Below are 14,913 nucleotides of genomic sequence, written 5' to 3' on the forward strand. Positions count from 1 at the left end.
TTTGTTAATCCTGGTTTCTGGATGAGCCTAGCCCAGTGATGGCGGAAAAGGTCAAACAGAAATGTCACGCACGCACGTGTGCTTGTGCTCGTCAGGGTCGCGCTCCAGAAAAGCTGAACTTCCGGTTTCTGGCGCGCATGCACACCCAACAATCAGCTGGCCAGCGCATATGCGCACACCGGTTTTCAGCACTGCTGCACCTGCAAAGGGCAGCTGACCGTCAGGCGCGCCTGCGCACCAGAAAGCCGGAAGACAAACAGGTAAGGCTGCACGTGCTGGGCGACATGGCTTTGCGTGCCATTTTGGGCACGCGTGCCATAAATTCACCATCATGGGCCTAACCCCTGCAATTTACCTGGAATCAAAATCCCTTTGAATGTATTATGAGCCACGGTGGCGCAGTGGTTAGAGTGCAGTATTGCAGGCTATTTCTGCTGACTGCCGGCTGCCTGCAGTTTGGCAGATCAAATCTCACCAGGCTCAAGGTTGACTCAGCCTTCCATCCTTCCGAGGTGGGTAAAATGAGGAGACTCAGATTGTTGGGGGCAATAGGCTGACTCTGTAAACCGCTTAGAGAGGGCTGTAAAAGCACTGTGAAGCGGTATATAAGTCTTAAGTGCTAGTGCGATTGCGCCATCCATCCATGGTGCACAGTGGTTAGAATGCAGCCTTGCAGGCTGACTCTGCCCACTGCCAGGAGTTCGACCCTGACCGGCTCAAGGTTGACTCAGCCTTCCATCCTTCCGAGGTGGGTAAAATGAGGACCCAGATTGTTGGGGGCAAGCGGCTGACTCTGTAAAACCTCTTAGAGAGAGCTGTAAAAGCACTGTGAAGCAGTATATAAGTCTAAGTGCTATTGCTATTATGTGAGACAGATTGTTGACCTATAATTGCCATGATATTATACTTTGGGAGATAACTATATTTTCCCAGTATGATGTGAAGACACAGGATGGTCTAAAGATGCTCAGTTTGAATTCCTCTTCCTATTTTTTCTTTTTTCTCTAATTATTCCTAGACCCTACTCACCGCAGACCACGTAGTTCTTGCCACTGGTGGCAGACCAAGATACCCCACAGAGGTAACCTTAGTTTGTTCCTACTTGGCATTAACCCGAGTTAACTTGAGGGTAGCTTTTTGGCTGATTTGTGGTGAAAGATCGATTTACAGCAGGGCTTCTCACCCTTGGCCACGTGAAGATATGTGGACTTCTACTCCCAGAATTCCCCAGCCAGCATTTGCAGATTTAACACTCCCAGAATTCCCCGGCCATGCAGATATTGCGAAGATTTTTTTAGAAGGAAAAAAAAACCAATAAACTCCCAAAGCAAATTCAGTGCAATTAGAGTCTCATTTAATTCTTCATACATGTTGATCTTCACATGCCCATCTCTTCTAATGAAGAATTCCAGAACATTCTCTCGTAGGATGAACGGTTGAGGGAGCTAGGTATGCCTAGTCTAAGGAAGAGAAGGACTAGGGGGTGACATGATAGCCATCTTCCAATATTTGAGGGGCTCTCACAGAGAACAGGGGGTTGATTTATTCTCCAAAATACCTGAGGGCAAGACAAGAAGTATCAGGGTGGATTTGATTTAAATAAAGTTGATTTAAATCACGATTCAGATCATGTTTTAAATCACTAGTGAAAAGGCTTGATTTAAATTAACTTGATTTATTATTATTATTATTATTATTATTATTATTATTATTATTATTATTATTTATTATTATTGAATTTGTATACCGCCCTACTCCTGAAGGATTCAGGGCGGTGAACAGCCAAATAAAATACATATTATTATTATTATTTATTATTATTATTTCAATTTGTATACCGCCCTGCTCCCGAAGGACTCAGGGCGGTGAACAGCCATAGAATAAAACATATGAATACAAAATTTAAAATAAAGTAAAATAATATAAATCATTTAAATAAAAATTTAAATCATATTTTTTAAAGAGCAACTGTCATCTGTCCCACAGCAGCTCTTCCTCTGACCTACTGACTCACCAACATTCCCAATATTACAGAGACTAGACTAGACTAAACTAGAATAGAATAGAATAGAATAGAATAGAATAGAATAGAATAGAATAGAATAGAATAGAATAGAATAGAATAGAATAGAATAGAATTCTTTATTGGCCAAGTGTGATTGGACACACAAGGAATTTGTCTTTGGTGCACATGCTCTCAGTGTACATAAAAGAAAAGATACGTTCGTCAAGAATCATAAGGTACAACACTTAATGATAGTCATAGGGTACAAATATGCAATCAGGAAACAATAACAATATAAATAGTAAGGATACCAGCAACAAAGTTACAGTCATGCAGTCATAAGTGGGAGGAGATGGGTGATAGGAATGGTGAGAAAATTATTAGTAATAGTAATGGTAATATACAGCCTCATGCTACATAACTAAGCTCCATTTCATGCTGAACAAACTCAATTATGAATGTATCTTCAATACAAAACTATAGATAGATTTTTATTCCAAAAGAATTTTATTAAAAGAAATTTGATAAAAATAAAAAAAAATCTGATTTAAATTAAAAAAAAAATCCAATGTAAATTTTTAAAAATCCGTTTTGTTTTTATTTTTTTAAAAAAAATCCTTGATTTTTATCCACCCTGAAAAGTATCAGATGGAAGCTTATGAAAGTGAGAGGCAACCCAGAACTAGGGAGAAATTTCCTGACAGTTTCGAACAATTAAAAGTGAAATAACTTACCTCTTGCAGTTGAGGGTACTCCATCACTGCAGGTTTTCCAAAATAGACCAGACAACCATTTGACCGGGATGATAATAAGGTCTGCCTTTTGATCAGAAGGTTGGACTAGAAGACCTCCAAGGTCCCTTTTCCAGCCCCAGGATTCTGTTTCTTCTTGTTTTCAGGTTGCAGGAGCCCAAGAGTTTGGAATTACAAGCGATGACATTTTCTGGCTTAAACGATCCCCTGGAAAAACGTAAGTCCTTTCTATCTAGCACTGTTTGGGCAGTGGGGAAATTTTACGTGATTTTCATTGTTATGCAGGCTCCTCCCAGCTTCCTCTTCTAATATTTGGCTGCTAAATAGAATTATCCTTTGAGGCAACTCTTTCTCTAAAACCTGTGATGTCATAGCATGCCCCTGAAATTGTGTGCAGGAATATTTGTGTTTTAAAAAAAAGTTTTGTGCTCAAATGAGGATGTTAACAGAAATGGGAACGACAGAATAAATACAAATGAGATAAATAGATAGGTAGATAGATAGATAGATAGATAGATAGATAGATAGATAGATAGATAGATAGATAGATAGGGTATAGTATAGTTTATTGAATAGCCCGAAGGCCTTTTCAAACAAAACAGAAGAGAAAAGGGGAAAAAGATAAAACAGTTACAAAAATAGCAATCTAAAAATATATGATAGATGACATTAAAATTTTACCATATCAAATTTCAATAGCTAAGTTGCCAAGACTAGAAGACTAGATAGCTCAAATAGGATAGCTCCTCTCTAACTGAGCTCATCTTTCTTACAATCGATAAAATTTTCCTTGATATAACTGGCTTGTATTGCCGTCAACCTTTTAAGGTATCGAGTGATCGCTCTTACCAGGGGAGGAGAGTCAGCCCTCAACAGAAATGCTAATTTTTGGCTTATATTCCAGTGGGGAAATTTATTTATAATTGGGGACAGATATTGATTTCTAACTTCCTGATAGAGACTACATTCGAATATTATATGCGCCGTGTCCTCCACGACGTTTACCCCACATATGCATATTCTTTTGTCATACGGGATTTTCCGATAACGGCCGAATCTAACGTTGGTATCTAGAAGTTCGAATCTAAACTTAACAAATAACTGTCTCTCCACTGATGGCATTTCTAAATATAAATACTTTTCCAGGGTGAAAGTTGTTTTAACTGCTGTCAGCAGTTTAAGGGAATGATTAGTTGAAAGGGTTGCCATGTCCATTTGCCCATGTATATCTTTAATCTGTTGTTTAACTTGGTTCAGTGTGTCACACAACGGGAACCCTACGCCATATCGGTTCAATATTTCTGACAGCCGGGTTAGCCAGGAATACCTTTGAGGATTTGAAATCTGCTGTTCCTCTAGACATATTTTAGGGAGTCTGCTGGCATCCATCTGGGTCATTTTTAGCCAGTAGGCTACCGCCCTAGTGATTGTATAGGTGTATAGTGAGAAATGTCCCAATTCAGCTCTGACGGCTGCAGCTGAAGTGGAATTGTTTACCCCAAGCATCCTCCTTAACAGATTATTTTGAGTTCTCTCTAATATGGGGGCCTCTGTAAGACCCCAAATTTCAGCACCATAGAGCATGATCGGAACAAGTTTAGCCTGAAAGACTTTACGAAGAGGTAAAATGGAGGTTGGTTGGATTCGTTTACTTAATTTAAATACAAGGCTTGCTCCTGCTCTAACCTTTTGAGAAAGGTATTGATGGTGCGGAGTCCAACCTCCTGCACTGGAAAAAACAATTCCAAGATAAGTATATTGGGTAACTTGTTCAATTTTTGTGTCGTTAATCTGCCAATTGTGCTTTTTATTCTTGTTGCCAAAGACTAAAACTTTTGATTTAGCTACATTTATAGTCAAGTGGTTTGCAGTACAGTAACGTGTGAGCTTGTCAAGAAGTCTCCTCATTCCTATTTGGGTTCTAGAAAACAACACTAAGTCATCGGCATACATTAATACGTTAATAAATCTAGAGTCTATTTGGGGGCTGTGCGTCATAAGATCATCCAGCTGCGCTGGGAGATAGATAGATAGATAGATAGACAGACATAGAGATAGATAGATAGATAGACAGACAGACATAGAGATAGATAGATAGATAGATAGATAGATAGATAGATAGATAGATAGATAGATAGATAGACAGACATAGAGATAGATAGACATAGAGATAGATAGATAGATAGACATAGAGATAGATAGATAGATAGATAGATAGATAGATAGATAGATGATAGATAGATAGACAGACATAGAGATAGATAGATAGACATAGAGATAGATAGATAGATAGATAGATAGATAGATAGATAGATAGATAGATAGACAGATAGACAGACATAGAGATAGATAGATAGACAGACAGACATATAGATAGATAGATAGATAGATAGATAGATAGATAGATAGATAGATAGATAGACAGACACAGAGATAGATAGACATAGAGATAGATAGATAGATAGACATAGAGATAGATAGATAGATAGATAGATAGATAGATAGATAGATAGATAGATAGATGATAGATAGATAGACAGACATAGAGATAGACAGATAGACATAGAGATAGATAGATAGATAGATAGATAGATAGATAGATAGATAGATAGATAGATTGATTCTTTCTTGGCCAAGTGCGATTGGACACACAAGGAATTTGTCTTCGGTGCATATGTTCAGTGTACATAAAAAGAAAAGATATATTCGTCAAGAATCATAAGGTACAACAATTAATGTTAGTCATAGGGGACAAATAAGCAATTAAATCATACTAGGAAACAATCAATATAAATCATAAGGATACCAGCAACAAAGTTACAGTCATGCAGTCATACATGGGAGGAGACGGGTGATAGGAATGATGAGAAGATTAATAGTAATGCAGACTTAGTGACTAGTTTGACAGTGTTGAGGGAATTATTTGTTTAGCACAGTGATGGCATTTGGGGAAAAACTGTCCTTGTGTCTAGTTGTTCTGGTGTGCAGTGCTCTATAGTGTCGTTTTGAGGGTAGGAGTTGAAAGGGTAGCACATTGTAAGCCGCCCTGAGTCTTTGGAGAAGGGCGGCATATAAATCAAATTAAAAAAAAAAAACAACAGTTTATGTCCAGGATGTGAGGGGTCTGTAGATATTTTCATAGCCCTCTTTTTGACTCGTGCAGTATACAGGTCCTCAATGGAAGGCAGGTTGGTAGTAATTGTTTTTTCTGCAGTTCTAATTATCCTCTGAAGTCTTTGTCTGTCCTGCTGGGTTGCAGAGCCAAACCAGACAGTTATAGAGATGCAGATGACAGACTCAACGATTCCTCTGTAGAACTGGATCAGCAGCTCCTGGGGCAGTTTGAGCTTCCTGAGTTGGCGCAGAAAGAACATTCTTTGTTGTGCTTTTTTGATGATATTTTTGATGTTAGGTGTCCACTTTAGGTCTTGAGATGTTAATTTATTAATTAAATTAATACGGACTGACCCTTTTAAGCTTAATTTTCATGTGTGTGTGCCTCTTCTTCCTCTGAATAAATACCTCTCCTCTCCTTGGAAGAGCTTTATAGCTCCCGCTGCCTTAAGAAAGTTCAAAACATTCTTAAAGATCCATCTCATCCTGGGCACCCCCTTTTTTTTTTTTTTTTTTTTTTTTTTGAACTATTACCATCTGGCAGCCGGTACAGGGCAATAAAAACAAGGTCAAATAGGCTGAAAAACAGCTTCTATCCCAGAGCAGTAACTATGTTGAATTCTATTGTATTGTGCAATATTAATGCAATATCAGGGGTTTTCGATTCAATTGTATAGAATGTGAAGGATGTGTGTTTGTGTTTTATAGTTATAATGTACACAGAAGATGGCATTTCATTTCGTTCTACCAGGTGCAATGACAATAAAGTAAACTATAAACTACGGTATATACTTTCTCCCTTTGGCTTTTTAAATTTCGCCACTGGCTTTACGATTTCCATAGGGCCAGCAACGTAGGTTCCAATTCTGGATAGGAAAGACTGTGATTTGCAGGTGGGACAGTGATGTGAATCCAAATAATCTGTGGTTATGTACCGTATATTTCTGTGGAGTAACCTGTAGCAATTCCAACTCTGTGTCCAATTTTCTGGCTGCGTGAGGTTTGTTGCACTTGCGTGAACCACGAGAGGGCAGCGACGGTTCATGTTACAGAGCATAATTTGTTCCTTCCATTATGTTCCTTCCATTGCTGTGAGATCTTTGCTATTATGGAGGAAAATACGCTTAATATCCCATTGACAGTGTTGAGGGAATTATTTGTTTAGCAAATAATTGCCTGGGTTAAATGCACAAAGCAGGAATGGGGCTTCCCTTCCCTTCCCATTTACTTTCTTTCCTTATTCCTTTTCCCAGTCCTTTTCCTCTCCTCTTCCTCTTTTTCTTCTTCTTCTTCTTCGTCTTCTCCTCCTCCTCCTCCTCTTTCCCCAATCCCACTCCCTCTCGCACTGATGATGTTGCCTAGTTGGATCATGAAACATCTGCAAGAAAACAGTCAAACAGAGGCCACCAAGGACCTCACAGTTCAACCCTGAGCTACAAATATTCTCTTCAAATATTCTCTTCTGAGCTACAAATATTCTATTAGTTGGGCTGATGCCTAGTTACTCCTCCTCTTCTTCTCTTCCTTCTCCTCCTCCTCTTCTTCTTCTTCTCCTTCTCCTCCTCCTCCTCTTCTTCTTCTTCTCCTCCTCCTCCTCCTCTCCTCCTCCTCCTCCTCCTCTTCTTCTCCTCCTCCTCCTCCTCTTCTTCTTCTCCTTCTTCTCCTCCTCTTCTTCTTCTCCTCCTCCTCTTCTCCTTCTCCTTTTCTTTCTCCTCTCCTCCTTCTCCTCCTCCTTCTCCTTCTCCTTTCTCTCCTCCTCCTCCTCTTCCTCCTTCTCCTCCTCCTCTCCTCCTCCTCCTCCTCCTCCTCCTCCTCCCCTCCTCCTCCTCTCCTTCTCCTTCTCCTCCTCCTTCTCCTCCTCCTCCTCCTCTTCTTCTTCTCCTTCTTCTCCTCCTCCTCTTCTTCTTCTCCTCCTCCTCTTCTCCTTCTCCTTTTCCTTCTCCTCTCCTTCTCCTCCTCTTCCTCCTTCTCCTTCTCCTTTTTCTCCTCCTCCTCCTCCTCCTCCTCTTTCCCCAATCCCACTCCCTCTCGCACTGATGATGTTGCCTAGTTGGATCATGAAACATCTGCAAGAAAACAGTCAAACAGAGGCCACCAAGGACCTCACAGTTCAACCCTGAGCTACAAATATTCTCTTCAAATATTCTCTTCTGAGCTACAAATATTCTATTAGTTGGGCTGATGCCTAGTTACTCCTCCTCTTCTTCTCTTCCTTCTCCTCCTCCTCTTCTTCTTCTTCTCCTTCTCCTCCTCCTCCTCTTCTTCTTCTTCTCCTCCTCCTCCTCCTCTCCTCCTCCTCCTCCTCCTCTTCTTCTCCTCCTCCTCCTCCTCTTCTTCTTCTCCTTCTTCTCCTCCTCCTCTTCTTCTCCTCCTCCTCTTCTCCTTCTCCTTTTCTTTCTCCTCTCCTCCTTCTCCTCCTCCTTCTCCTTCTCCTTTCTCTCCTCCTCCTCCTCTTCCTCCTTCTCCTCCTCCTCTCCTCCTCCTCCTCCTCCTCCTCCTCCTCCCCTCCTCCTCCTCTCCTTCTCCTTCTCCTCCTCCTTCTCCTCCTCCTCCTCCTCTTCTTCTTCTCCTTCTTCTCCTCCTCCTCTTCTTCTTCTCCTCCTCCTCTTCTCCTTCTCCTTTTCCTTCTCCTCTCCTTCTCCTCCTCTTCCTCCTTCTCCTTCTCCTTTTTCTCCTCCTCCTCCTCCTCCTCCTCCTTCTCCGAATCCTCTCCTGCTTTATAAAACCTTAGTAAGACCATACCTGGAATACTGCACCGAGTTTTTGGTCACAAAATCAATGTTTTGAGATCTTGGAAAAAGTGCAGAGAAGAGCAACTAAGACGATTAAAGGCCAGGAAACTAAAACATATGAAGAACGGTTGCAGTAGCTAGGTATGGCCAGTCTAGAGAAAAGAAGGACTAGGGGTGACATGAGAGCAGCCTTCCAGGATTTGAGGGGCTGCCACATATTTTCCAAAGCACCAGAGGGCAGGACAAAGAACAGGAAAGAAGCAACCTGGAACTGAGGAGAAACTTCCTAACAGTAAAGACAATTAACCAGTGGAACAACTAGCCACCAGAAGTTGTGGGTGCTTCATCCCTGGAGGTTTTTAAGAAGAGACTGGACAGCCATTTGTCTGAAATGGTATGGAGTCTCCGCCTTAAGCAGCAGGGCTGGACTAGAAGATCTCCAAGGTCCCTTCCAGCTGTATTCTGAACTGCAAATACTTCAGAGGCCCCTAATGCATCCCAGAGAAATCAGGCTGCCCGTCCTGTTAAGGTCTGTTTGTAAAAGAGCTAAACAAACAGTTTTTACGCTGCTGAGAGATTCCTGTGAAAATGGGCTCCTTCTTCTGTTGCATGTTGTAACAGTGTCATGCTAGAAGCTCCCTCTTATTTATGCTTTGCATTCTTCAGCTTTAGTCAAAATAAGCCCGAAGGGGTACAGTAGTAAGGCTGTAGTTTGACAAGGAAAGAGACGCTCGGAGTCTGCATTTAGGAACTCTTCCATCAAGGGGGGGTGGTGTTCCCTCCTCCCCTTTTCAGTCCTTTTTTGTTTAGTTTTTTTTAAAAATCTGTATCGATGGTTGCCTGGCTTGTGGTTGATCAGTGGCTGTTTGCAAGAGAGGGACTTCCTCCAAGCTTTGTGTGGTATGAAGGGTGTGTTGTGACCCAGGCCCAGTTCCAAAAAAACAAACAGATTTGATCAAAACATTCTCAGCATTTTCTAGAATGCACAGGTACCTCGTGGTACCTCGCTCAATAGTAGTAACGGTGAGAGGGATCTTGGAGTCCTAGTGGATAATCTTTTTTTTTTTATTTGATTTATATGCCGCCCTTCTCCGGAGACTCAGGGTGGCTTACAATGCGTTAAGCAATAGCCTTCATACTACTGTATATTTTATACAAAGTCAGCTTATTGCCCCCACAATCTGGGTCCTCATTTTACCTACCTTAGAAAGGATGGAAGGCTGAGTCAACCTTGAGCCTTGGCGAGATTTGAACTTGCAGTAATTGCAGGCAGCTGATATTAATAACAGCACTGTTAATAACAGTGCTGTTAAATAAGAGCCAGCCGTGTGCAGCAGCTGCCAAAAAGGCCAACACAGTTCTAGGCTGCATCAACAGAGGGACAGAATCAAGATCACCTGAAGTGTTAATACCACTTTATAAGGCCTTGGTAAGGCCACACTTGGAGTACTGCATCCAGTTTTGGTCGCCATTATGTAAAAAAGATGTGGAGACTCTAGAAAGAGTGCAGAGAAGAGCAACAAAGGATTAAGGGACTGGAGGCTAAAACATACGAAGAACGGTTGCAGGAACTGGGTATGTCTAGTTTAATGAAGAGGACTAGGGGAGACATGATAGCAGTCTTCCAATATCTCAGGGGCTGCCCCAAAAAGAGGGAGTCAAGCTGTTCTCCAAAGCACCTGAAGGCGCAGGACAAGAAGCAATGGGTAGAAACTCATCAAGGAGAGAAGCAACTTAGAACTAAGGAGAAACTTCCTGACAGTGAGAACAATTCATCGGTGGAACAATTTGCCTGCAGAAGTTGCAAATGCTCCAACACTGGAAGATGTTGGATAACCATTTGTCTGAAGTGGTGTAGGGTTTCCTGCCTAAGCAAGGGGTTGGACTAGAAGACCTCCAAGGTCCCTTCCAATCTCTGTACCAAGATCGATTGTTCTGCCGAACATTTCTCGTGGATGGCTTCAGATAAAATCCCCGCAGGCACATTCTTTCCTCTGTAAAGGATCTCCCTCGAGAAGCACATTGTTGCTCGCCGCCGCCTCCTCCTCCTCCTCCTCTTCCTCCTCCTCCTCCATCTCTGAAACGGAATGACATTATTAGTACCTGTAAGGATTAGCGGTGACATCGGCATTGTCTCGCCTGGCTCGGCCACCCGCGTTTTAAGTTTGTCTTCTGGAGGTGCTGTCACTTCGGCGCACGGCGCATTCTTTCCATTTTTTTTTTCTTTTGGCAAAGGGTTGGTGGGTGGGTGGGTGGGTGGGGGAGATCTCTGGGAAGGGGATGGGGGTTGGAATCCTGCTTGCAAATTATCCATATTCAATGGGGGAGGATCAGGGATGGACTGTATCCAAACCTCACCTCCGTTTTTTTTACTTTTTTTTTTTTGCTGTCTTTTTTTTTTTTAATGTTTTGTTTGCAAAAGGAATTCTTTCTCCTGCATTTGTCTCGTTTTCTTTCGCTCTTCTTCTTCTTCTTCTTCTTTATTTTGACAGGCTTCAGCTTGCCCCAAGGTTTCAGATCTGGACGGTCCTTTTATCTAGGGGGAGGGGGGGTCTGCCTGCCTTTGCATGTGCTCTTAATGGGTTGTTCTAGCATCCGATGTGATTTCCCCCCCCCCTTTTTTTTTTCTTTTAACTGTTTGGCTGCTGAAATTCTGGTTTGCCGAGTGGATTGCGGGTGGCCTAGAGGCGGAGCTCTTGCCTCACAATCAGGAGGTTGTGAGTTCGGTCCTAGGTAGAGGCAGATGTAGGGTCTCCGGGTTGGGCTAGATGACCTGCAAGGTCCCTTCCAACTCTGATAATCTGTTAAAATAGGTTTCAGAGGGGACTTTTTTTCCCCCTGCTGCTTGGATGGATCACGTGCCCTCAAGGACTTACAATCATAGGGGCCTCAAGAGGTCTTCTAGTCCAATCTCAAGGCAAGGGAGCTTATGCCAGCGGTGTCTTCAAGAGAACAGCTTTTGAGGTTTTACAGATTAGCAGAGTTGGGAGGGACCTTGTAGGTCATCTAGTCTAACCCCCCAGCCAAGCAGGAGACCCTACACCATTTCTGACTGATGGCAGTCCAGTCTCTTCTTGAAAGCCTTCAGGGATGAAGCTCCCACAACGTCTGAAGGCAACTTCTGTTCTATCGGTTGATTGTTCTCACTGCCAGAAAATTCCTCCTTATTTCTAGGTTGAATTTCTCCTTGGTCAGTTTCCATCTGTTATTCCTTGTCTGGCCTTTAGGTGCTTTGGAAAATAGCTTGACCCCACTCCTTTCTTTGGCAGCCCCTCAAATATCGGAAGACTGCTATCATGTCTCCCCTGGTTCTTTTTTTTTTTTTTAAATTTGATTTATATGCCACCCTTCTCCGGAGACTCAGGGCGGCTTACAATGTGCTCAGCAACAGCCTTCATCCTTTTGTATATTTATACAAAGTCAGCTTACTGCCCCCACAACTGGGTCCTCAATTTATCTACTTTAGAAAGGATGGAAGGCTGAGTCAACCTTGAGCCTGGTGAGATTCGAATTTACAGTAATTGCAGACAGCTGGTGTTAATCACAATGCTTTTAGTCTGCTGAGCCACCAGGCCCATCTCTCTTCACTAGACTAGCCATGCCCAGTTCCTGCAACTGTTCGTTGTATGTTTTAGCCTCCAGTCCCCTAATCATCTTGGTTGCTCTTCTCTGCACTCTTTCTAGAGTCTCAGCATCTTTTTTATAGTGTGGTGACCAAAACTGGATGCAGGATTGTAGGTGTGGCCTTACTAAGTCTTTATAGAGTGGTATTAGTACCTCACATGATCTTGATTGTATCCCTCTGTTGATGCAATTTAGGATTGCGTTGGCTTTTTTGGCTGCCACTGCACACTGTTGGCTCCTTCCTTAGTTTTGGAGAGTTCTCCGCGTCTCCCTTGATCCTTCTCTTCACTAGAGTAGCCATGCCCAGTTCCTGCAACCGTTCTTCATATGTTTTAGCCTCCACACCTTTGATCAGATAGATTGAGATGAACAGAGTTGGAAGGGACCTTATAGGTCATCTAGTCCAACCCCCCTGCCCAAAAGCAGGAGACCCTACACCATTTCTGACAAATGGCCGTCCAGTCTCTTCTCGAAAGCCTCCAGTGATGAAGCTCCCACAACCTCCAAAGGCAGCTTCTGTTCATTGGTTGATTGTTCTCACGGTCAGAAAATTCCTCCTTATTTCCAGGTTGAATCTCTCCTTGTTCAGTTTCCATCCATTGTTCCTTGCCTGGCCTTCGGGTGCTTTGGAAGATAGCTTGACCCCCCTCCTCTTTTGGGCAGCCCCTCAAATATTGGACCACTCTGTCTCCCCTGGTCTCCCCTTCACTAGACTAACCATGCCTGGTTCCTGAAACCATTCTTCATGTTTTAGTCTCCAGATCTTTGATCATCTTAGATAGATTCAAATTAACAGAGTTGGAAGGGACCTTGTAGGTCATCTAGTCCAACCCCCTGCTCAAGCAGGAGACCCTCCACCATTTCTGACAGATGGCAGTCCGCTCTCTTCTTGAAAGCCTCCAGTGATGAAGCTCCCACAATCTCTAAAGGCAACTTCTGTTCCATCGGTTGATTGTTCTCAATGTCAGAAAATGTCTCTTTATTTCCAGGTTCAATCTCTCCTTGTTCAGTTTCCATCCATTATTCCTTGTCTGGCCTTCGGGTGCTTTTGGAAATAGCTTGAGGTGATACTGGAGAGCTAAGATGATCCTGGTTTCCAAGGCAGGCAAGCTGAGGTAGAACATAGAATCATAGGGCTGAAAGGGGCCTCAAGAGGTCATCTAGTCCAACCCCTTGCTCAAGGCAGGCGAGCTTATACCATCCAATCAAATGGCTATCCGGTCTATTTTTGAAAACCTCCAGTGATGGAGCACCCTTCTGGAGGCAAGCCGTTCCACTGATTAATCGTTCTAAGTGTGACTTTCTGATTTTTTGCTGGGCCTCATAGTAGAGCTGAAGTTAGACTTCACTTAACAACTGTCTTACTTAGCATTGGAAATTTTGGGCTCAATGACAGTCATAAGTTGAGGACTACCTGGGCTTTGATCCCTTTCTGAAATTTAATAAAAACTGTTTGAAGAACAAGCAGCCAATTGTTTCAATTCTGGACCGTAGGTGCCAATTTAATTTGATTTTCAATTTCTTTTTTTTTTTCTCTCTCTCTCTCTCTGTTCCTTCAACAGGTTGGTTGTGGGCGCCAGCTGTATCTTTTAAACTAAGCTGCATGATTGTGATGTTGTGGTGGCCTCCTGCCACTTAGACGGCTTGTGCCGTTTCCTGCACGTCGAAATTGTCGTTAAACAGAGCACCACAACAGATTTATTCAGTGGTTCGAAGACACACCTCCATTTGCAATTCCATCAGGCTATCATACCTTTTAAAATATGACACAGCCGGATTGTATATTTGTGTTGATTGTGCGGTTGGACCACCAGCCACATACATTTAAAGCAGGGGTGAAATCCAACAGGTTCTGGAGAACTGGTAGCGGAAATTTTGAGCGGTTCAGAGAACCAATAACGGAAATTTTGAAAATTGAGCGGAATTATTTTTCCTTGATCCGGACGCTCGCTAGATGTTTCCCTCGAGTGCGCCGGCTTTCTCACCGGCCTCGGATTGGACGCTACCGTGATGATCAGGAGCATCCCGCTTCGAGGATTTGACCAGGTAGTTTCTCCCGCTTCTACAGGTAGTCCTCGACTTACAACAATTCATTTAGTGACTGCTCAAAATTACAATGGCATTGGGGGAAAAAAGGGACTTAAGGCCGTTTCCCACTCTTTACGACTGTCGCAGCTTCCCCGCAATCGAATTTCAGATGCTTGGCAACTGGTTCATACTTACGACGGTTGCAGCGTCCTCCGTGGAGTGGGTGTCATGTGATCCCATTTTGCGGCCTTCGGACAAGCAAAGTCAAAGGGGAAGCCCGACTCACTTAACAACCATAATGCTGACTTAAAAACTGCATTGATTCACTTAACAGCTGTGGCAAAGAAGGGCGTTAAAGGGGGCAAAATTCACTTAAGAAATGTTTCGCCTAGCAATGGAAATTTGGGGCTCATGGTTGTAATTCGAGGACTGCCTGTAATCTGCTTTTGATCCCTCGTCGATCCTTTCCTGGAGTGCCATCACAGTGTGAGCAGAAGTCATTGGATCACCTGACTCATGGGCTGATTCACTACAGATAGTCCTCGACTTACGACAGTTCCTTTAGCGACCATTCAAAGTTACAATATCCCTGAAAAAAAGTGACTTAGGACCGTTTTTCACACGTCTAAGCATTGCATGGTTGCATGATCAAAATTCA

At 42.8% G+C, this 14,913-nt stretch overlaps 1 protein-coding gene across 1 annotated transcript in view; it reads left to right on the forward strand.

Annotated features, from left to right (window-relative positions):
- Window positions 1–14,913, forward strand: part of TXNRD2 (thioredoxin reductase 2) — a 47,408-nt gene that overhangs the window by 13,650 nt on the left and 18,845 nt on the right. Inside the window, exons 7-10 of the mRNA XM_070950747.1 lie at window positions 1,019–1,081; window positions 2,904–2,974; window positions 13,790–13,809; window positions 14,182–14,273. Coding sequence (XP_070806848.1) covers window positions 1,019–1,081; window positions 2,904–2,974; window positions 13,790–13,809; window positions 14,182–14,273 — 246 coding nt within the window. The remainder of the gene's footprint in view (window positions 1–1,018; window positions 1,082–2,903; window positions 2,975–13,789; window positions 13,810–14,181; window positions 14,274–14,913) is intronic.

Source organism: Pituophis catenifer, unplaced genomic scaffold (assembly GCF_029215685.1).
Source record: "Pituophis catenifer annectens isolate HBS135680 unplaced genomic scaffold, rPitCat1.0.hap2 SCAF_10, whole genome shotgun sequence".
Lineage (NCBI taxonomy): Eukaryota > Metazoa > Chordata > Lepidosauria > Squamata > Colubridae > Pituophis > Pituophis catenifer.